The 19,602-nt window shown below is 43.7% G+C and overlaps 3 protein-coding genes across 3 annotated transcripts; 1 reads left to right on the top strand and 2 right to left on the bottom strand.

Annotated features, from left to right (window-relative positions):
• Nucleotides 1–3,119: 3,119 nt before the first annotated feature.
• C26H1orf162 (chromosome 26 C1orf162 homolog) lies at nucleotides 3,120–7,499 on the bottom strand. Its single transcript, XM_075174360.1, has 5 exons — nucleotides 5,698–7,499; nucleotides 5,244–5,343; nucleotides 4,806–4,894; nucleotides 4,114–4,193; nucleotides 3,120–3,551 (listed from the first exon to the last, which is right to left on the bottom strand). Exons 1-5 carry the CDS (start codon nucleotides 5,726–5,728, stop codon nucleotides 3,492–3,494), a joined length of 360 nt encoding a protein of 119 aa, XP_075030461.1. The 5' UTR covers nucleotides 5,729–7,499; the 3' UTR covers nucleotides 3,120–3,491.
• Nucleotides 7,500–7,758: 259 nt separating this feature from the next.
• Nucleotides 7,759–10,953, bottom strand: ATP5PB (ATP synthase peripheral stalk-membrane subunit b). The gene is made up of 7 exons (XM_075174361.1): nucleotides 10,814–10,953; nucleotides 10,663–10,705; nucleotides 10,110–10,255; nucleotides 9,419–9,582; nucleotides 8,906–9,031; nucleotides 8,504–8,683; nucleotides 7,759–7,917 (listed from the first exon to the last, which is right to left on the bottom strand). The coding sequence occupies exons 1-7, from the start codon at nucleotides 10,839–10,841 to the stop codon at nucleotides 7,846–7,848; spliced, it is 759 nt and encodes a 252-aa protein (XP_075030462.1). The 5' UTR covers nucleotides 10,842–10,953; the 3' UTR covers nucleotides 7,759–7,845.
• A 61-nt stretch (nucleotides 10,954–11,014) lies between these two features.
• Nucleotides 11,015–16,288, top strand: WDR77 (WD repeat domain 77). Its single transcript, XM_075174357.1, has 10 exons — nucleotides 11,015–11,188; nucleotides 11,290–11,475; nucleotides 11,563–11,704; nucleotides 11,777–11,826; nucleotides 12,504–12,574; nucleotides 12,958–13,012; nucleotides 13,271–13,342; nucleotides 13,446–13,554; nucleotides 14,029–14,097; nucleotides 14,310–16,288. The coding sequence occupies exons 1-10, from the start codon at nucleotides 11,038–11,040 to the stop codon at nucleotides 14,467–14,469; spliced, it is 1,065 nt and encodes a 354-aa protein (XP_075030458.1). The 5' UTR covers nucleotides 11,015–11,037; the 3' UTR covers nucleotides 14,470–16,288.
• The last annotated feature ends 3,314 nt before the right edge of the window (nucleotides 16,289–19,602 follow it).

Here is a 19,602-nt window from a genome sequence, read left to right as displayed (position 1 = left end):
ACATTTTCATGAATAATAATAAATATTAGATGGATTTTATATTAATTCAGCCTGCTTATCTCCCATGACAATCAAAAAAGCAGCCTGCATGAAATCTCCATGCTGTTTTAGTCCGTGTCCTGACTAGGTCGGCACAGAAATTGCAGTAAGTATTACACCACAGCTCACACAGTCTGGTTTCGGGGAACAAGGGTCAAGCTGAAAATACGTCATTAAAGGCCAGGCTCTTTTTTCTCCATCTTTAAATAATAAAAATGGTCTAGAAAAAGCAGAAAAGGGAGTGCATCATTCTGTTATTTATCTCAAAGTGTTGGCATCTGCTCCTTTAGCTGAGATCAGACATCTCAATTTATTATCTGATGTAACCCTTGTCACAGGCCAAAGCTCTGCCCTGTTACATAGTTCGACTCTAGTAATAAACAGGCCAGCAAAGGAAGTCACTGCATAAGTACATCAGAGTTTTGCTACATGATCTCTCATTATCAGTTGATAAAGCTGATTGCTTTCAGCAGAAAAACAGGTCCCACCTAAAGAGCAGAAAGTTACTCATTAGAATGATGCACAGCAAACTTTGCCTATGTATTTTTGAGAAATTGAGAAAAGAGGGAGCAACACCGCACCAAATTCCTAGCAGGCTGCCTGACAAACTCCAAGAGAACAAGGCATAAGGATATGGAGAAAGAACAGAAACAGAGAGGACTGAGAGCAGAGGAAGCTGTCCTGCCTTCTGAAGGAAAGCTGCAAAGGAGAGCAGTCTCAGCAAGCTGACTGACGCTGCTCAGCCCCCCGAGAGGGAACCCCGGGCAACAGCTCACCTTTTCGTGATGAAGCAAGACGCTCGCCACGGCTGGACCCAGCCTGTCTCCATAGGGCAACCAGAGAAGCATTCGCCCTGCTGTGGGAGAGGGTTCATCAGCTGGCTTCTGCCAGTGGTGGTGCTGGCTGGAAAACGTTCATGCAGGTCTAGGTCCCTGGTTCTCACTTCCAGCAGTTACTCTGGAAATAGTTGTGCCATTCAGCTCCAGACAGAGATCAAACAGGCTGAATAATGCTTAAACTAGATGTGAAGATGGGTGAAGGCACATACCAACAGTGCGCATGTATACAAATACCACTCGGGGAGAGCAAAGGATTTAGCTCTCCTGCGAGAGCTGACTCATTGCTGGCTGAGGGAAATGCAGCCCGACAGTCACATCAACATCATCGGTGTAGCTCTAATAATCCATCCTTTTAACATTGCAAGCAGATGTCAATAATGCCAGGGAATATCACAGGCCACTACTGTCCATGCATCCTTCAAAGCACCGTTTAACCTGTGAGCCATTTCCACCCACCCTCCCAGGGTTGGACAATTTGTACTGGACTTTCCCATACCCAGGCAAATTCCTGCTCTGAAAGCTTGTCTTTAGGGAGACCAAAAGTACAAACATCTCTAGTAGAAACCTACTGAAATAGTGAAAATGGGAGAACCAGAATAGAGAAACAGAGGACACACACCATCTCCTCTATTCTAATTAGCAAACACAGTTGTCCCAAATTCCTCTGTCTATAAAACAAAGAGTTGGCTGATGGCTACCATTAAAAGCTGCGTATGACTATGGAGAGCTCCTGGTGTGCGAAAGGGAGAGACAGACGGATGCTCTGGGATGAGTCTGGGACTTGTTAGCAGCGATGCAACAAACGGAGGTTCTCTATCAGCCTCCATCTCCAAGGGCTATACCACACTCAGCTCTCTAGGCAGGCACACAAAATTGCTGCACTGGTTGGCAGCATTTCACAAAGTACATGAAATGGTTGTGCTAAGTCTTAGCGCAACTCACAGTGAGGAAACACCTACATGAAAACCCCAACATCCTAGCTGGTCTCCGGGACAGCAGGGGGAAGCCTACGGTGAGTCACCTTTTCTCGCACTTCTAACCCAGGATCTAACAGTAACACAGGAAGGTAGCATGCTTGTTGGTATGGTGAAGTAACATTTGTGCAAGCCAGGTAAATTTTCAGACATTCTTATTTCTCAGTTGCTGTCAGGCAGCAGACTAACATTGTTATTAACTTTAAACAAACAAAAAAACTGTGAATCAACTACAATCATCCCTCATGAACCTCTCAGCAGCTGCACATTTTTGAGAAATAATATAGTATTGTCTCTATTAAATAGTGCTTGAAAAAACTGCCAAGACTGAGATGAGAGCAGACACAGCAAAAGACCACAAGTTCTACTCCTGACCCTGTAAAACAGTCAGCAGCCAGGACACCTCTCAAGCCAGGTTTCAGAATGTAATGGTGTTTGTGCACCTGCGTTTCAGTGGTCCCCCGGACTTCCACCAGCTTCTGCAGTCACGAAGGCAGGACAACCCAACGGAGCTGGCAGAGTGGAGCCACTGCTCTGCTAACTGTTGGAAAGACACCAACCGCACCAGTCTAAGCTGAGCTAAATCCAGCTGCCCATCTGTGGCTTCGTGCTGCCATCAGGCGGCACATCCAGCCCCACTCCTCCGAAGCCTTCAGATGTCAGACTTGCTCTCTTCAGCTGCAGCGCACAGGAGGCTGTAGGACCCGAGGCACTTGCCCTGCCTAAGAGATTCCTCTAGAGAGCTGTTTACAATAGCACGCACGCAACCATCTGCATTTTCAGAGAAGAGAAATACCTGCCAGAATCTGACACTCTCTGGTGACCAGAAACAAGGAGACTTCTGGAGCCCAGAGGCCTGAGGCAGCAGGAAACTTGGCTCCGATGCAGCCTTGCAAGAGAAGCGTTGTACCACAGATGGAGATCACTGTACTTCCTCGGACACCAGACCTCCCACCCATGGGCACAGGAACATGCAGAGAAACCTCTCCAGGGCTGCTAAGGCTGAGTCACTAATGGTAGCTTATTCCCCAGCTTATGAAAAGGGCGTGATTTTTAACTTTTTACAGTATATTTAGAACACTCTGTGTAATAACACATGAATGAACATTTCCAGAAATTTTGACTGTTACGCTGTGATTGCGCATTTCTTTTATGTGACCCAATTGGGAAGCAGACATTTGCCTACAAACATTTCATTATCATAACTTCAAAAAGCAGAAAATAACTAATCAGAGTACTTGGCAATCAAAAAACAAGAAAAATGCTATAGTCAGTGACAGAAAAGGGAAACAAGGGCACAGACATGAATAAATGCAGAGAAACATTTCAATTTCTCAATTCTCATTGGTAGTTCAAAGCAATAGCAAACACACAAATGGAAACTTCACAAGTGTATTGTAAGGACTCACTGAGATTTCTGCAGATGAGGAAACACAGTATAAAAAGCAATTTGTCCACAACTGTTGGCAAGCAGTTTGGAATAGGAGACATTAGTTTTCCCTTATAACTATAAAACGAGCTGATGTTACATACGGCAGCGCTGGCATTTCTCAGAGCACTATAGGCCTTGATACAATGTTCTGGTAGCATTTGATGTGCAGGAAGTGCAAGCATCTTCATTTCACTAGGAACTTCATCATCACACAGCTGTCGGTGTCCGACTCCGCTGGAAGACCAGAGTGGTGTAGGCAACCTCATTCTGGGGATGTGAAAGAAGCCGCAAACATTAAAGAGTGTGCAAGCATCACATTTCAGCATGAATTTCCTGCTTTTAATTTGTCCTCAACACTACACACCATAAGCAGTCACAGTCTCTCCCTGCACATACTAAACGCTACGCTGGATCAGACCAATTGTTAGCCTGGGTCAACTCTGCATTAGGGGCTTCCAAAGAATCAATATCATGAAGGAAAACTGCAGAAATGCTTCCCCTTTAAAAAGCTTTTCCCCTAACCTGCGTAATTAGTGGTTTAGTTTAGCCCCAGAACCCTTGAAATATGTGGGGAGTATGGCATTTGAGCCCTGTGATAACAGAGATCCTACTGTGCAGGTACCTCCTCGGGTAACTCCCTGCAAACACAGGCTGAAGCCCTGGATGCACAAAAGAAAGCACTTTTCCTTAGTCAAAAGAACTGTTGACTAACACTTGAGTCTTCCAAGAGCAAACCTCTTTTCTCCCCCTCCTAAATTAATATTTACCATTCTATCAAGAATCTGAAGTCTCTGCATAAAGTATTGCAAGTAATAGTTGTGACCTTTACCTGGATGTCCTTAGCAGATTCCTCAGTCACTCTCTGGGAGGGAACTTGCTCTTGTAAATTTTGGTGGGATCTCTTATAGTCTAGGAAGGAGAGGGATACCAGTCTCAGCTGTCTGCTCCGTGTCTGGAGACAGCAGCCCAAGAGAGGCGCAAGAGTGGGGTGACAGTGGCACCAGAGAGTGCATGGCTTCGATGTAGCTTGTAAAACCTGTCACAGCCCTTCACTGCAAAGTGAGCAGTTGGCAGCCCAAGTAGGAGGGTAGCCCAAGTCCCTGGCCACCTGCTGGAAGTGGCTAGGATGAAAGCAGCTGATGAATTTGGTGAGAACTTCCTGCAGCCAGTGTTAGGATGAAAAAAAAACAAACCAAAACAAACACAACCAACAAAAACCACCACAACTCATCAGTGCTAAAGTTAATTCTTCCATGAAAACAGCCCCTGGGATGATTCAGGAGGAGTTACTGCCAGGAATGACCTGTTCATCAATACATTAATTACTCAAAGGAGACATCATTTGAGCCTCTTTCAAAGTATCTTCCGTAGAAGTTACTTCGAAACCCTAGTGCTGCAAGATGCAGGCCGAAGAGCACGGAAACTTAGCACCATCCGTATTAAGATGTGCAGCACAAGACGTTAAGCACTTCTCTGCCACGAGGTCTGGATCATCATGCAGCCGTGACTCCCTCCACTTACGTCTTCTGAAGAGGTAGATGATTGCAAAAACCACAACAGTCAACAGGATGCCAGAGATAAAGGCTAGCAATATGTAGAGTATTTCATGGCTGTTGATACACAGAAAATAGTGTCAGAATCCCCAGTTTTAACAGAGGTGTTGAAAAATCAGCAGTGCTCAAATTCAACAAACTTTACGAAATGTAATACATCATTTATCCCAAGCCCCAGGAGATTAAAAGGTGCATATCTGCATTAAGCATCACTATGAATTAAATATCTAGTGCACAGACTAGGAAATTCTAAGCAACCCTTTAAAACCCTCAAGACAAAGTGTATTACATATAACTCCTCCCTTACAGGAGGAGTTATATGTAATATAACTCCTCCTTACAGGAGGAGTCTGCAGTCTCAGGGAACTCCATGTTTGAAGTCAAGAAATAAAGGTGGAGCATTTACTTATCAATCCAGCATCTGAATTCTGAAGCTTTTAAGTCAGCCGCAGAAGTATATACAGTGGTATGTACAGTGACAGTAGTGGAAATGGGTTCTGGTGTAACTGGAAATGAATTGGAAAAAAAAAAAAATCAAAAACTGGTTTTAAAACATGATAATTTCTCCAGAAATATTACAAGCACTACAACAAGAACTACATAGAAGCATGCACCTATTCAAGTAAGTATTATTGTAAGTATAACATTTCTCTAGCAGAGGACTGAGAGTGGAAACACCAGATAGAAAAATTTATTCATATTATTACTGTCCCACAGCAGCCTTTGGCAGCCATGCAGTTCTTCCCCAAATGCATACATCTCCTGCTAAGCTACGCCCACAGCAGCCCTTTTTTAGTCAGGGCGATATCAACTTAGTCGAGAATACTGCATCTAAGAAAATTCTTTAAAGAAGAAAATACCTGCATTTGCTTTTGAGGAACCACCTCCCATTCTCTCCAAACACTAATGAACAGTAAAAGAGGCTAAAAGGAGGGGAGGGGAAAAGAAAATTATATTTATATATGCATACGTACACACACACTAGAGCAAAACAAACCTATCACCCTCTTCTACCTCACAGACTTTATTTAGTTTTTATCAATGCTTCAGACATCTTATGCAAACTGGCACAAAGCCACAGCAGCAAACCCGGCAATGACTCGGCATGAATCCTACTTCCCAACGTCTTGTTCCTGTGCACGCACACGCGTGTTCACTACACTGTGATGAACACGCCGCCTTCTTTCAGGAGGATGGAGTATATTTAATAATTAGAAAAGTGCCCACAGTATTATTTTTGCAGCAGCTAGAACTGAGTGAACTTTATGAGCATTTTCATAATCAGAAGCAGCTTTAACAAAATGCCCCTTTAAGTTTTTCTTTCTCAAGTTAGACTGACTTTTTCCACCAAAGCAGGAACGATAACTTTCTTCAAATTTGGGGGTGGAATCTTCAAGGTAGGGAAATACCAGTCTACTATACTACTACTGGTATTTCTCGCTACATGGCTTGCAAACTGCACAGTGTGAATAACATGAAAGTATTGCCGACAACATGAAAGGACACATCCTGCCCTCTGTTGCCGTCATCTTTTTCTACTGCATGCCCATTGCTGCCCACATTCCAGAAGAGTCAAACGGTTAAGACCTCCCAGTGTCCCGCACCAAGTCTAAAAGTGCGTTGTTTACAGTAATAACAGAAACGACCATAAGGGATACAGCTCCATCTTACCTTGCACCATAGAACTGCTGCCCACCTGCTGGTAGAGAACTCCTGAAGCCTTAGCACAGCGGTTTAACCATTTGCTTTGTGAAAAGAACCTCTGTCAAAGTAGTTAAAGCTCAAGTATCATTCAAATGTGGGGTTACACAGATGTGGAAGTTGAGCAACTTCACTTTTTTTTTTTTTTCAAACAAGAAACAGGAAACTATGAAAACACCTGCATTCTCAGGAATTGTTGATCTAAAAAAAGTCAGCCAGCTTCAGCTTAAGTTAGCTTACTTTTAAGAAAGGTTCTTACCCCTAACGAACACCTTTTTTTGCTGAACTGTTGTATTGAAAAGTGTAGAAAACTGCTATTTTACTAAGTCCACTAAAAATAAGCATTTCCCTACTGTAGTACCAATCCATATAAAAGAGGCATGTAAGCACACCCTAGTCTGCTTACTTAGGTTTATTTACTAAATACATCACTTCCCAACACAGAAAGGATGAGATTACACATAGGTAAGTGCTTTGCTCAGCTGAGACATTTGAGATATAACAAAATCCTTCAGGGAAAAAGTTTCCTATAAAAAGAAAATGAAAAGGCTTATACTGTATGTTATCATAATACACATAAAACTATTTTCCTTGTTACTCAAAAAAGAGAAAAAAAAAAAGCAAGCAACTTTTTTTTCCTATGAAAATCCAGAAAAAAACCCACCCTCTAAACCACCATAAACTTAGCCATTTCACAGTTTTAAACTTAATACTGGCAAGTTCAGTTGAAGACAAGTTTTCCGGTAGCTTTTGATATCCTTCCTGCCAGCTGCTTCCTCTTTTCCACAGAACAGGAAGACATTTTCATCACTACTTGAAGCTTTGTTATGAAGTGGTTTTTTCAGTTCATTTTTAAAACAAGGACATTAATTCAGAGTACCTCCAAGTATTGGACTAGGTGAATGGGAGCACTGGCCCTCATTTTGGTTTTAGAACATGTTTACAATTACAGTAGATATATCTATAGGTCATTATCACACAGAATTCTAAAACAAAAACTGATCATTGTATTACCACCATAATTTTTCACTGTGAAGTTCTGTATCTTATCTCTGGAAGTCTTCATGACCAAACAAGGAGCCAAACACAATCACACATACTGTGGTTGCAAATAATCCCCCACTATAAACTAACCGTAGTGGTTTGTGCGACCGATCTAGCCACTTCAAACACACAAAGAAAATTACCGTTGCTACTGCTAGTGAAAGACAGCAGAGTGGTTTGTTTGTTTGTTTGTTTAATGATACTTTAGAATCATACAGTTTCCAACAGTAAGTAATGAGACTTGTCAGTGGAATCAGACGTAGTTACACTGCTGCCTGTGCACTCTTCGATAATGCCTTCAGGTCCAAAATGCACTTTGCAATACTCTCCTTCTGCTGCAAATGAAAGGAAAACAGCTTTCAGAAGAAAGACTTTATGAAAAGACATTTAAGCAAGCAAAATATGCATTCTAACGCATTTTAGATACTCCTTTTTAGACCCATAAAATGAGTTACAGATTAAAAAGGATATAATTATAGGTCATGAAGCCAGAGATTCAAATCCAAACAATGACCTGCCTTAAAGCATCTGCATGCAGTGCTAGGAACATATTTTCTTTTTTTTGTTCTCAGCTTCATTCCTTAAAAGAAAGGACATCTAGAGCTCATCTGCAGATCTTAAGCTGCCATGGTCTTACTCAGAGAATTTTACAAGTGAGTTCCCTGACCTGTTAGCTATGCATCTTATCCCAAGCTTAGCACTAGGCTGCAACAACCACCATCACATGTGACTCTAGCTTAAACCACCAGCAACACCTAGTAACTGGGCTTGTTAGCTCTTACTCAGCAGTAGGGACGTGTTGCAGCCATGTTTGGAAGTCACCCAAAGATGACCTATCATCTTCTGGCTTAAGCCAGAATCACTGGACAGCAAGTATTTTTACAGACTAAAATGTAAAGCAGATTAAAAAAAAGCAAGTACCTGTTGAGGTGTGATGCTCTGAACAACATTTTTCTCCACCCACTGAATCATGTGATCTTGTTCTTTCTGGCGCTTTAAATTCTGCAGAGCCACTTGATAGTCCAGCCTTTTCTTTACTTCATTGTACACTGTCAGCAATCTTTCTCTATAATTAGCTTCCAGCAACATTGCAATATTATTCTAGACACAGAAGATGAAATCAAAGTGTTAAAGTTTGGCAAGAATACAAAATAGCAGCAGAACACATTCTATAGCAAAAGTCACTGGATCAGGTGGTGGAACTGGCCCTGTCTGCGAAACACAGAGGGTAAATGGTTTGCTACTCGCTAGCAATTTAAGAGGCAAGCAGATTACATAGCGGAGACTGCAGTGGAAGTGAACAATAGAGCTGGAACTGCGTACCCGCCTAGCGTCAAAGAGGTAATTGCGGCCTTCAACCCGCCATTGCTCCTTCTTCTCCTGTTCAATGGCAGTCTCAAGATCTTTAATAGCCTCATTTTTCACAGATAAAGCTTTAGCAACTTTCTCCTGGAAGAAGAAACAAAAAATATGCTTCAGAATGAAAGTAAGATGCAAGGAAAACAAGTGATCTGTAATTCACTTCTGAAATGCTGCACTAAGATTTGAGAAATGTCTGCCTAAACTGGATTGTGCCAGGGTTGAGGTTAAAGGATGGCAAGACAGAAGAATTAAAGTTCACAATCAATCGTGCTGGTATGAGATGGTTTATTTTTGAAGACTTATGTAACAATACCAACATAAGATCTAAAACATACCTTTTTTAAGCAACATTCTGAAGATGTTAGACTCAGATTTTTACAACAGCCTGGACACAGTATTCTTTTAAATATTTAAGCAGGTAACTTAGAAGAGTTATAAACTACTACAAAGTTAGATTGTGGATTCTTTTATTACCTCGTTAAGTTTGTCAGCAAAAGCTGCTACATCAGACCCAAACTTTTTTATGCCATATATGATGACTGATAATATGCAGGCAGCTGCAACTGTCTCGTGGTTAATTACATAGATTTCCTTAGAGAGAAAGTAAAGCAGGAGTCCAGTTCCCAACATGTAAGGCCCTAAAGAAAAAAATAAAGCAGTATTATTTGTACAAAGCATAAAGAGGCTCACTAAAGTCAAGCTAGTTGACTGCTCACTGAGAGGCAGCTAGTTTAAGGCTTACAAGAAGATCAGGAAGTGTTCTCTTTTACCATGACAAAAAGTAGAAACCCAACACCACCAAGGGGACGGGTGCCCTGAGGGCGCTCACCAGAAGCAGAAGCAACTTGCACATTGCATAGGACCTGCTGCTTCTGCTCATTCAGAAACAGGCAAAAATCTCTGTTTACAGGTTTTGAGGGTTAGCAGGCAAATAAATCTCCCTGCAAGATCAAGCTCACGACATTCTTGTAGCCTTTATTTAAACCACGGGTGCCTAGCTTTAGAGCCAGGAAGTGCTGCACTGGCTCATTCTCCACAACCTCCTTCTGCATATGCAAAAAATAATTTTCCCTAATATTTTACCTTTTCAGCAGCCAGAAGTGGTGGACAGAACTAAATAAGCACAACTAAACACACATTTTTTTAAAAAAAAGTATACATTAACCTGTAACTCCTGTTTTAGGATAGAGAAACTGGAAAAACTCCTCAGGGATCAAACCATAACGTACTTCTCCTCCTTTCTCAGGCAGAGGTGGCAAAGGAGCCAAACACTGCTGAGTTGTATGCAGTGGTCTTGTGATGTGTAATACACTATAAATAATGAGAAAGTTTCCATTAAGCTTCTTAAAAAAACCCACCCTTAGATGAGACCCAAACACATTTCCAATTAAATAGGGAGGCATCCATTAGACCCGCCTCCTTTGAGGAAGTGGGTGGGATCAGATAACCTCCAGAGGTTCCTTCCGACCGTAACTATTTTATAAGCCCACATTAATTAGAAGGATAAAGACAAAACCCCGGAATAACGTTATTTAAAAACAACGACCGGTAGGTTTCTGAGGCGCTCCCAGGCCTCCTCAGGCAGCCTGTCTCTAGGAGGGGACGGCAGCCGGCCGGGCCGCCGGGCACACCAGAGGCGCCGCTAGGCCTCAGCCGGAGGTCAAAGCCCTCAGCGCTGCCCGCCAGGCCCCTGGGCCGCCCGCGCCCCGCGTACTCACCCCACGGTGACGGGAGGCGGCAGGCTCCTCAGCGCGGCCGGGGCTGAGGGAAGAAGGGGGGCAGAGAGCGCGTCAGGACAGAGCTCAGCCAAGACAACCCCCCGCCCGCCACCCCCACCCCAGGGAGACGGCGCTCCTCCCCCCGTCTCACCGGCGCGGAGGACGAGGCGGGAGAGCATGGCGGGCGGGACAGGGCAGGCAGCGGCACAACCCCCTTCGTCCCGGTGACCGCCGGCCGCCTCCACACCAAGATGGCGGCAGAAAAGCTCTCGCGAGACGCGCGCGGGGGGCGGGGCGGGCGCTCTCGCGAGAGGCGGCGCGGCGCGCGGCGCGGGAGCACGTGGGGGCGCCGCCGGCCCCGCTCCCGCCGCCGCCATGGAGGAGCCGCCGCCCGAGCAGCCCCCGCCGCCCCCGGCACCCCCGGCGGGCGGGGAGGCCGCGGCCGCGGCCGGCCCCGAGTGGAACATCCCGCCCAACGCGCCCGCCTGCATGGAGCGGCACCTGGAGGGCGCGCACTACCGCGCAGGTAGCGGGGCCGCGGGCGGGCCGCCGGCCCGGGGGAGGGAAGCGGGGAGGGGGGGAGCGGGCCGGGCTCTCACCGGGCCTCTCCCCCCGCCTCTCCCGCAGACGGGGCCCTGCTGCTGGGCGCCTCGGGGCTGAGCGGGCGCTGCTGGGCCGGCTCCCTCTGGGTCTTCGCCGACCCCCGCCGCGCCCCCAGCGAGGGCTTCTGCACCGCCGGCGTCCAGACCGAGGCGGGCGTCGCCGACCTGCGCTGGGTGGCTGACAGGGGCATCCTGGTGGCCTCCGACTCCGGTAAGCAACGGGAATCCCCCCGGGGCCCCCACGCTGAGGTGGGTACCCCCCCAGCTGAGGTGGGTGCCCTTCCCCGCTTCCCCCCAGGTGCCGTGGAGCTGTGGGAGCTGGACGAGAACGAAACCCTCATCGTCAACAAGTTCTGTAAATACGAGCACGATGACATCGTGATGACGGTGGCCGTCCTGGCCAGCAGCACCCAGGCCATCAGCGGCGGCAGGGACTTCTGGTGAGTGTCGCCAGCCTGGGTGCTGCGCGCGAGGGCCGGTGCCGGGTGCTGACTGCTCGCTCTTGTCCACAGCGTGAAGGTCTGGGACCTCCCACAGCAAACGGTGCTGCACTCCTACAGAGGTGAGTGCCACGCCGACCCCATCGCCCAGCACCTCCTGGCCCCTCACCGGTTGCTGCAGGCTGAGCTCAGTCCTGCAGCATCGCTGGTTATCTCCCATCTGCCAAACCTCACTCGGGGCCGTGATCTGATTGCCAGTCTGTGGAGTTTCTGGCACAGCCTTATTTCTTTGTCTGTTGTTCATTTCTCCCCACAAAATGAATGCTATAAGGCTTGGTTTGCCTTGCATCTCTAAGTGTATTTTAGAGTATTTGTTCTGTACTGAAATTTTTCTTCAACCTGCATACGATCGTGTGGTCTCCTAACCCGTGTTTGTGTTGAACAACAGCTTGTTGGAGATGCCGCTTTCTAGAGATGCGGTATTGTGATCTCTAGCCACAGCAGAGACCGTACTTTGCTTGACCCTCTCCCCCCCGGCCCCTTGGTAACCGACCTCTTCTCTGGAGAGGCTTTCTCAAGCTTATGCACGTCACAGGGACTTGTCTGCAGTGGCTCTGGTTGGATTTGGCAGCTCATCGGTTTGGTAGGAAGCAGTTGGCTATTGCTGAGTAGAAGTTAACCTTGTATCTGGGCATAAACTATTATTTGTTATACTGTTGTGCCTTCAGAGGTCCTTGGGAACATGTGGGAAAGTTGGATACAATCTTTGAGGCTCTTTATCCTTTTGTGCTTTTGATAGCTCACTCCGGTTCAGTGACATGTGTGGCTTCCTGTCCTGGTAAGGACACTGTGTTCCTGTCCTGTGCAGAGGTAAAGCGCTCTCTCTGTCTAAATCTACCCGATAAAAGTGTTATTTTAGTTATTTACAGTTAAATGCACATACTGAGAAACCACCTATTGTGTTACAAGCTGCATACCTGTGCTATTTCAATGTTCTGGTCTGATAAGTTGCCAGTCAGCTTACCAAGCTGATTTCTACAGGTTTGTATTAAAATGTGGGAGTTCCCAGCTCTGTCCTGGGGATGACTGAAGGAGCTAACTTGCAGTTAATGGCAGTATCATTTTAACACAAAGGAGGAGGTGGTGTGGGTTTGAATGCGGGTCAGTAGCAGTTCTGCAGTGTATCTGAGTTTATGCTTACCCCCTGCCACAAAGAAATTGTAAAAACCTTCTCATTAACTTTGGATTTATAGGACAGCAGAACTTTACTCTGGGACACCAGATGCCCGAAACCAGCTACTCGAATTGGTATGTTTCTGTATGCAGTCACTGCTTGTGCATGAGTTTTTGTTGGAAGAAAAAAATTATTTTATGCCTGATTTCACTATGTCTAACTTCAACTCTAGCAATCTGACCATTTGGGCAGAAAAGCCTATTAAAACTAAGCACAGAAGTACAATAAGCTTTTAAATATTTTCTTAGTGCCGTAGCAGTGCTGACTGAGATAGTGTAGGAATATCCTTTTACTGACTCTTTTCACGCTCATGCCAATTTATTTACTCGCAGTTTGCAGTGCCTGTAATCACCTCCCTACCTCAGTCATGTGGCATCCACAGAAAAGTGACATCTTTGCTTTGGGTAAGAAGTGATCTTATTATTTGACTTTCACCAGACAAATCAAGGTCTTTCTTTTCACATGACAATTTTGCTAATAACCTCATTCTCCCTTCCTCTCTTAAAGGTGATGAAAATGGAACAGTTGCACTAGTAGACACAAAGAATCCTGATTCTGCCCTCAGCTCCACTGTGCATGCCCGAAGTATCACGGGGTTTGCATTTTCTGCACATAGGTACAGTTGATATACTGGCATAGAATGTGTGACTACATACACTTAAAAGCCTTATTTGTTTTTAGAGTAAAACCTGTGAGAGTACTAGTTTTGGTCTTTTTATCAAGAAGATTGATAGTGAAGAATAGAATAAACCAAACAACGTCTCACTTTTGCGAAGAAGCATGTGAATGTACATGAAAACACTTTTGCAGTATTCAGAATTATTGACCCCAATCACTGTGGGGATTTTTCTAATTACAGTCACCTCTGCTTGAAGAAGGATTACTTGCTTTCCAACGCCAATAGAATATTCTTGCTTAGTGTGTTGGCAACCTTCCAAGTGATGATGAAAAAAATTTTGTAAGATTTGGTGTCTGTTAATTCACTGTACCTGGGTCAGGCTCACTAAGAAATGTGCTTTTCAAAAGGTTATCCCTAAGAAGCTTTCTTGTATTTGATTGTTCTAACCATGGTCTCATCTCTGTCCCCTAGTTCACCCTTACTGGCTTCAATCAGTGAAGACTGTTCAGTAGCTGTTCTTGATTCAGACCTCTCAGAGGTGTAAGTACTAGACAGAATGTATTCACTACTGTAGCTGTTTGTCTTGTTGACTTCTCAGTAAGCTATTTTTTTATCCATATGCTGAGTGGAAGATGAAAGTACTCCTTAAATAGGGGAGCATCATCCTAACAAACTAGCAGTTAGGAATTGCCCAAGCCCATAAACTCTTGGTGACAATGCTTTATTGCTAATGCAGTGTTCATGTTTTCCAGGTTCAGAAACCGTTCTCATCGAGACTTTGTAAAAGGCTTATCGTGGTCTCCTTCAGACAATGCCTTGCTCACTACAGTTGGATGGGATCATCAGGTTTTACATCACACTGTCCCCATACCAACTGGTGAAGCTTCTGGAGTCAACTGTGTAAAAGAATAGTTTTATAAACTCACAGTCCAAATTCCTTCCTGGCATTACTTTGATTCTGCTGAAGTCAAAGGTGTGTGTGGACTGGAGTGGGTATGGTCTGTTATCTGCCTTGAAGCTTGTGACTAAGAAGGTTCCTGTAGTAGTTTTGAATTAGGCATAAGTTAGTTACAAACCAAGCTTTACCCTCTCCTCAGGAGTTGGCTTCACCTGTGATAAAACTTCAGTATTTTATCCAGAAAAAAATTGACTTCAGGCACAGAGGAGACTTGGAGAGATAGGGAATTAGGTCTAATTTAAAAAAAAAAAAAAAAAAAAAAAAGCTCAATTACTCCCTCAGTTCTCCAAACCATCCATGGAATTTACAGAAACATTTTTTGGGGAGGTTGAAAACAACACCTCTTGTTAGTTGGATGGCAGAGCCTCACCCTTGAGCAAAGCTCTTTGCTATGTAAATCAGTTCTTCCAGCTGAATGGGAAGACAGGTTAGCATTTAACGACTAGAAGGGTTCCACTGTTGTCCTTAATGCAGCATGTGGTTTAGAGGGTTGGTCTTCACTATATACTAGTGTGGATCCTATGGTGAGCACTGTTCATGCACTTCTGCTCCCTTGATGCGTATTGGAATACCAGTGCTTGGTGTGAGGAGTCTTGTATGCTTTATGGTAAGGATCCCAGCTGTAGCCCTGTAATTAAACACCTTCGTGATAGTGCATGACATGCTGAAATACTGGGACCTGTGATGCTCAGCCTTGGCTTGCAGCTGAGGCCTGCTCAAAGGGGCTGTTACTGTAGGGTGCTGAAAGCCAAGAGAAGTTAGCCGTTGCTATGCTGTTTGACACCATGTTTCATCTCCTCTGTGCTGAAGACAACTTATTCTAAGATAAGACCTGTGAACAAAAGTTTATGTAAGGGAAAAACTGGACTAAGGACTTCAGTTTTCATTTGCTTGCTCCTATAAACAGACTCTGCTTAGTGATAAATGAGACTCCTTATGCACTTGTGATGAGTGACTTTTTGTGCCGGAGACTGAGGGGACCAAGCATTCCCAAAATCCCCAAAACAGACTCCACATAATCCTTAAAGGTGTTTTTTTGTAATATATCACATGCTTTTCAAACTAAACTGTTTCCCTGGAACATATATAACTGAAAAAAATCATTGCTCTGCATGCATTGCCACTGCTCTAGATGTGGCTTGGTCTGTCCTAATATTTCCTAGAGAGAATAAAGCAGGTCCTGACTAATGAAACAAAAAAATACTATTGAAATGGATGCTACTCCTGTTTCTTTAGCATGATAGGAACACTAAGATGTACACCACTTCCAGTGGGCTTATCCCTGCGTAAACATAGGTTTTGGCTGATCCAAATTATGCAGAGCCAACAATTAATTTTAGGCAGACTAAGCTTCCCCATGTACTTTTCTTATGCTCTTTTTAAACCTCATTTGCTGCTTTTATAATTCCCATGTCATACAGGTGTTTACAGAGCAAACTACCTGATCTAGAGCAGTGTATGACAAGGAAAAGGTAAATGATTATAAAAACTGACAAGTTTCCTCAAAAGTACCCCTTGAACAACCAAAAAAGTTACCTGTTATGGACTTCTGATGGTGTACTGAAAACTGAAACAGGTCTTGTGCTGTTTGTGAAAAAGTTGTCTTGGAAAAAGTGGAAGACAGTTTTTAAATAAATCATAGTTTTCATTTGTAACTGGGTGTAAGTTTCACTGGGCCACTTCTGTAGCATTGAAGAGCCAGCTGAGATCATTCACACAGTTAAAGTGAAGTTGTGATTTCAGTCCCTGAAATTAAAACTGTTCTTAAATAAATGTGTACCGTATTACTGTTTAATGCTAGGGTGCTATGATTCTTCAGCCCTAGTGCAAGGCAGGCTGTAAGTCCTGTTTTCACAAAGCTTTTCTTTCCAAAACTTGAAGTAGGATTTCCATTGTACATAGCTAAAAAGGAAAGTTTCAAATATCAAGTATTAAACCACGCTAAGTTCCTCACATTACATCCTGTGAGCGAAACGCAACAGTCCATGGCAAAAAGCATAATGGTGGAAGGTGAAGCCTAGATGGACAACAGGTCATTATTGATATATTAATCTTGTTCTTTTACAATTGCTAAAAGACTTAGTATGGCAGCACAAAAAAAAATAAAATGCTTCAGCTTCTGGCAAAGGTTCAGCATCTGGGTGAAGGTTTATGTTCTGCCACAGGAGGGCAGCAACTGCCAGCTTGACAAGTGGCAAGGCAGCATCTCCCCCAAACGTTTACCCATTCCTTTAAAGAGTATCCACTGTTTTCTTTTTAGCCACTTACACTTGTTTTTTTCCTCCATTGTGAGAGAAGCACAGAAGAGCAACAGTCACTCGTGTTGTGTTAGCCTGGCTCCTAGTTGATTGTACCATGGCTAGCATGGCTATATTAAATAGTCACACCGATGCGCAGGCAGCGCGGCAGAAACACTGACAATACCACATCAATGCTTGTTGACTTCGTAGCTATCTGCAAAGGAATTGGAGAATTCTCTGGCTTTTGTGGTATGCTCACACTGCCTGGACTGCTTTACATGCCCTTCAGGTTTGGGGACACTTCTATAAATACACTGCGGGTAGAGTAAAAGCTTTGAGATACACATTGCACACTTCCCTCCTGAAGAACCTGGTTCTGTAGCCAGAGCTGGATTAGAGAGATGAGAATGCAATTACGTATAATTTTGAGGAGTGGAGAGAATAAGCCACTATGAAGACAAGCCTGCCTTTTATGTTGCTGCTTGCATTGCTCACGCTGCGTTTTCAATTTTAAGTACAACGTTCTAGTTAGGACTTGCAAATAAGTATGCAAGTTTCATTACTAATGAAAAGCTCAAAACCAAGAACTATTTATAGAAGCAGCACAGGCTGAACTGCACAAGCGCCTCTACCAGCCGGCCTAACCAGCTGGATGTGAGGGGTGTTTGCAGAGTGACGGGGCAGTTAGGGCTAGCTGCCCGTTCGTTCCTTGATGGGGCTTCTAAAAACACCTAAATTGCTACAGGGTTTGTATCAACAACTGGTAAGTAGAAATCGGACCAAGCCCTAGGTAAGCTGAAATTCAGCCTGTTGCTGAGGCCAGTTTGAGCTACATTTTCCTGTCCTTTTAATCTTACATGCAAAGATCTCAATCTCGCAGCAGACGGACCACTTAAGCAATACTAAATAAAGTCAGACCACACATGTAATAAAACAATACGTCCAGATATATTTAATGCAAGAAGGTTGGTGTTCAATGGCACTCATAAATAAGAGACTTTGTTTGACACTTTACAAGTAAAGCTATCGCTTATACTACATTAGCAGGTACTTTTGAGGAAGAGGCAGCTGCAGGGGATAATTTAAGTTGTATCAAGACTTGAATGACGAAACTGCATCAGAGGGTTGAAGTGAGAATAATTCCATTGTCAGGCTTCAAGATTGCTTTCAGCACTAAGAGTGGGCAATAAGGTAGGTTGCTTTGCTCCATTACTGCCCTCAGTTTCTTCCTCTTCTATTGCTAAATTTATATAGTGAAACAGAGCTGGGGAAAAGGAGCAGAAATGAGAATCAGAGTAGAGTTTATCTACGTGCTGTCCTGACAAAGTTACCTGACCAAGGAGGAGAGAGCTCTTCCCCATCCCTGCAGCTGAGAGGTCCCCGCTCTTCATTACGGATTTAACTTTCTCCATAAGTGCTTTGGCTGCCAACAGCTCTGACAGTGGTTTCTTTGTAACACAAACAGTTCCCAATGGCCCCAGCATAAATGTCTAGTTGTTACTGAAATACTAGAATTTTGCTTCATGCATTCAAAAGAAGCAGGGATAGCCCGAGTGTTTAAAGAATAGAATAGTTCCTCTGCTTAAAACATTCATGCTAACCAGTTTTACAACTGTAAGCAGAGTCCTACCTGATTTAGTTACAGCCTAGTCCACTATGCATTCCCAGAATGGGTGTTCTTTGAATGAATAATGGCTATTTCATAAAGCTGACTTACATTATCATGCTTCTAATATTTAATATAAACAAATACACATCTGCTAGAAACAAGACGCTCCACACTATATAACAGCATATTACAACTACGTATGAATTGCGTGTCTGGGTGAAACAGTAAATGTGAAATTCAAAGCAAGTGCCACCACTGGAGTTTCACATTTTGCTAAAAAACAAAACAAAACAAACTTGTGTTGGGGACACGCTTAAATTTATATGAATTCTTGAGGGGGAAAACTGCACACACACCATTTCGGGGCAAATTCAATCTTGAAGGCCGAAGTCTTCCCACAAGCCTTTACATTTAAAACTGCTTTTGAGCATTAATTTGCAGTTATAACTTCTTATTTTGAAAAAAAAGTATCAGGAAGACAAAACAATTAGGTTGCAATATTATCAGAGAGGCTTCTTTGTTTTGTTTCAGGTTAAACTGGTGAAACTTCATCCAATACTGAAACATGACCCTGAAGCCACTCAAACAGGATCATGGCTTTACTTCCGTAGATAAATAAGAATTCTCAAGATGCTCCTCGCATAGAGAAACTTCCCTGTTTTAAGGGGGGCGACTCTACATGACACTGGCACACTTAAATACCCAGATAGTTACTCCATAGTCACTTTTCTGCATAAACATTTTTTAAAAACCAACGATCCAATATTTAAAATATGTTATTTTAATACTGGCTGGGATGAGCATGTCTGGAAATCTTCCAAGTCACTGTGACTTACTGGCATAAAAGTGCCATTTGAATTAGCTATTAGACCGATTATGGTATTTGCGTTTTCGTTTTATTCACAGCAAAGTAAAGTTCAGAATACTTTGAAGCTGCTGCAATATTTGAAACAGCTGTTAAATTATTAAGTAAGGTTGGAAATAACATGAAACATAGAACGTCAACGACGCGACATTAATATCAAGATAACTCTTTGGCAAACTCCACCGTGAAGGAAAATTTATGACTGAATTTTGAGTTGAATTGTAAAGCAAAATCTGCTTACATACACATACACACACGTGCATGCAATGCAGGATAAGTCGGAGTGGAACTAGTGATATTGTATAGTATTGAAAATAGAAAGTGCTTTCCATAAAAGTAGACTCATGTCTCAAAGTGCTTTTAGTTTGTCAGT

This window comes from Calonectris borealis, chromosome 26 (assembly GCF_964195595.1).
Source record: "Calonectris borealis chromosome 26, bCalBor7.hap1.2, whole genome shotgun sequence".
In the NCBI taxonomy this organism is placed as follows: Eukaryota; Metazoa; Chordata; class Aves; order Procellariiformes; family Procellariidae; genus Calonectris; species Calonectris borealis.
Note: the sequence above shows the minus strand (reverse complement) of the source record. Positions and strands in the feature narration are given on the sequence as shown.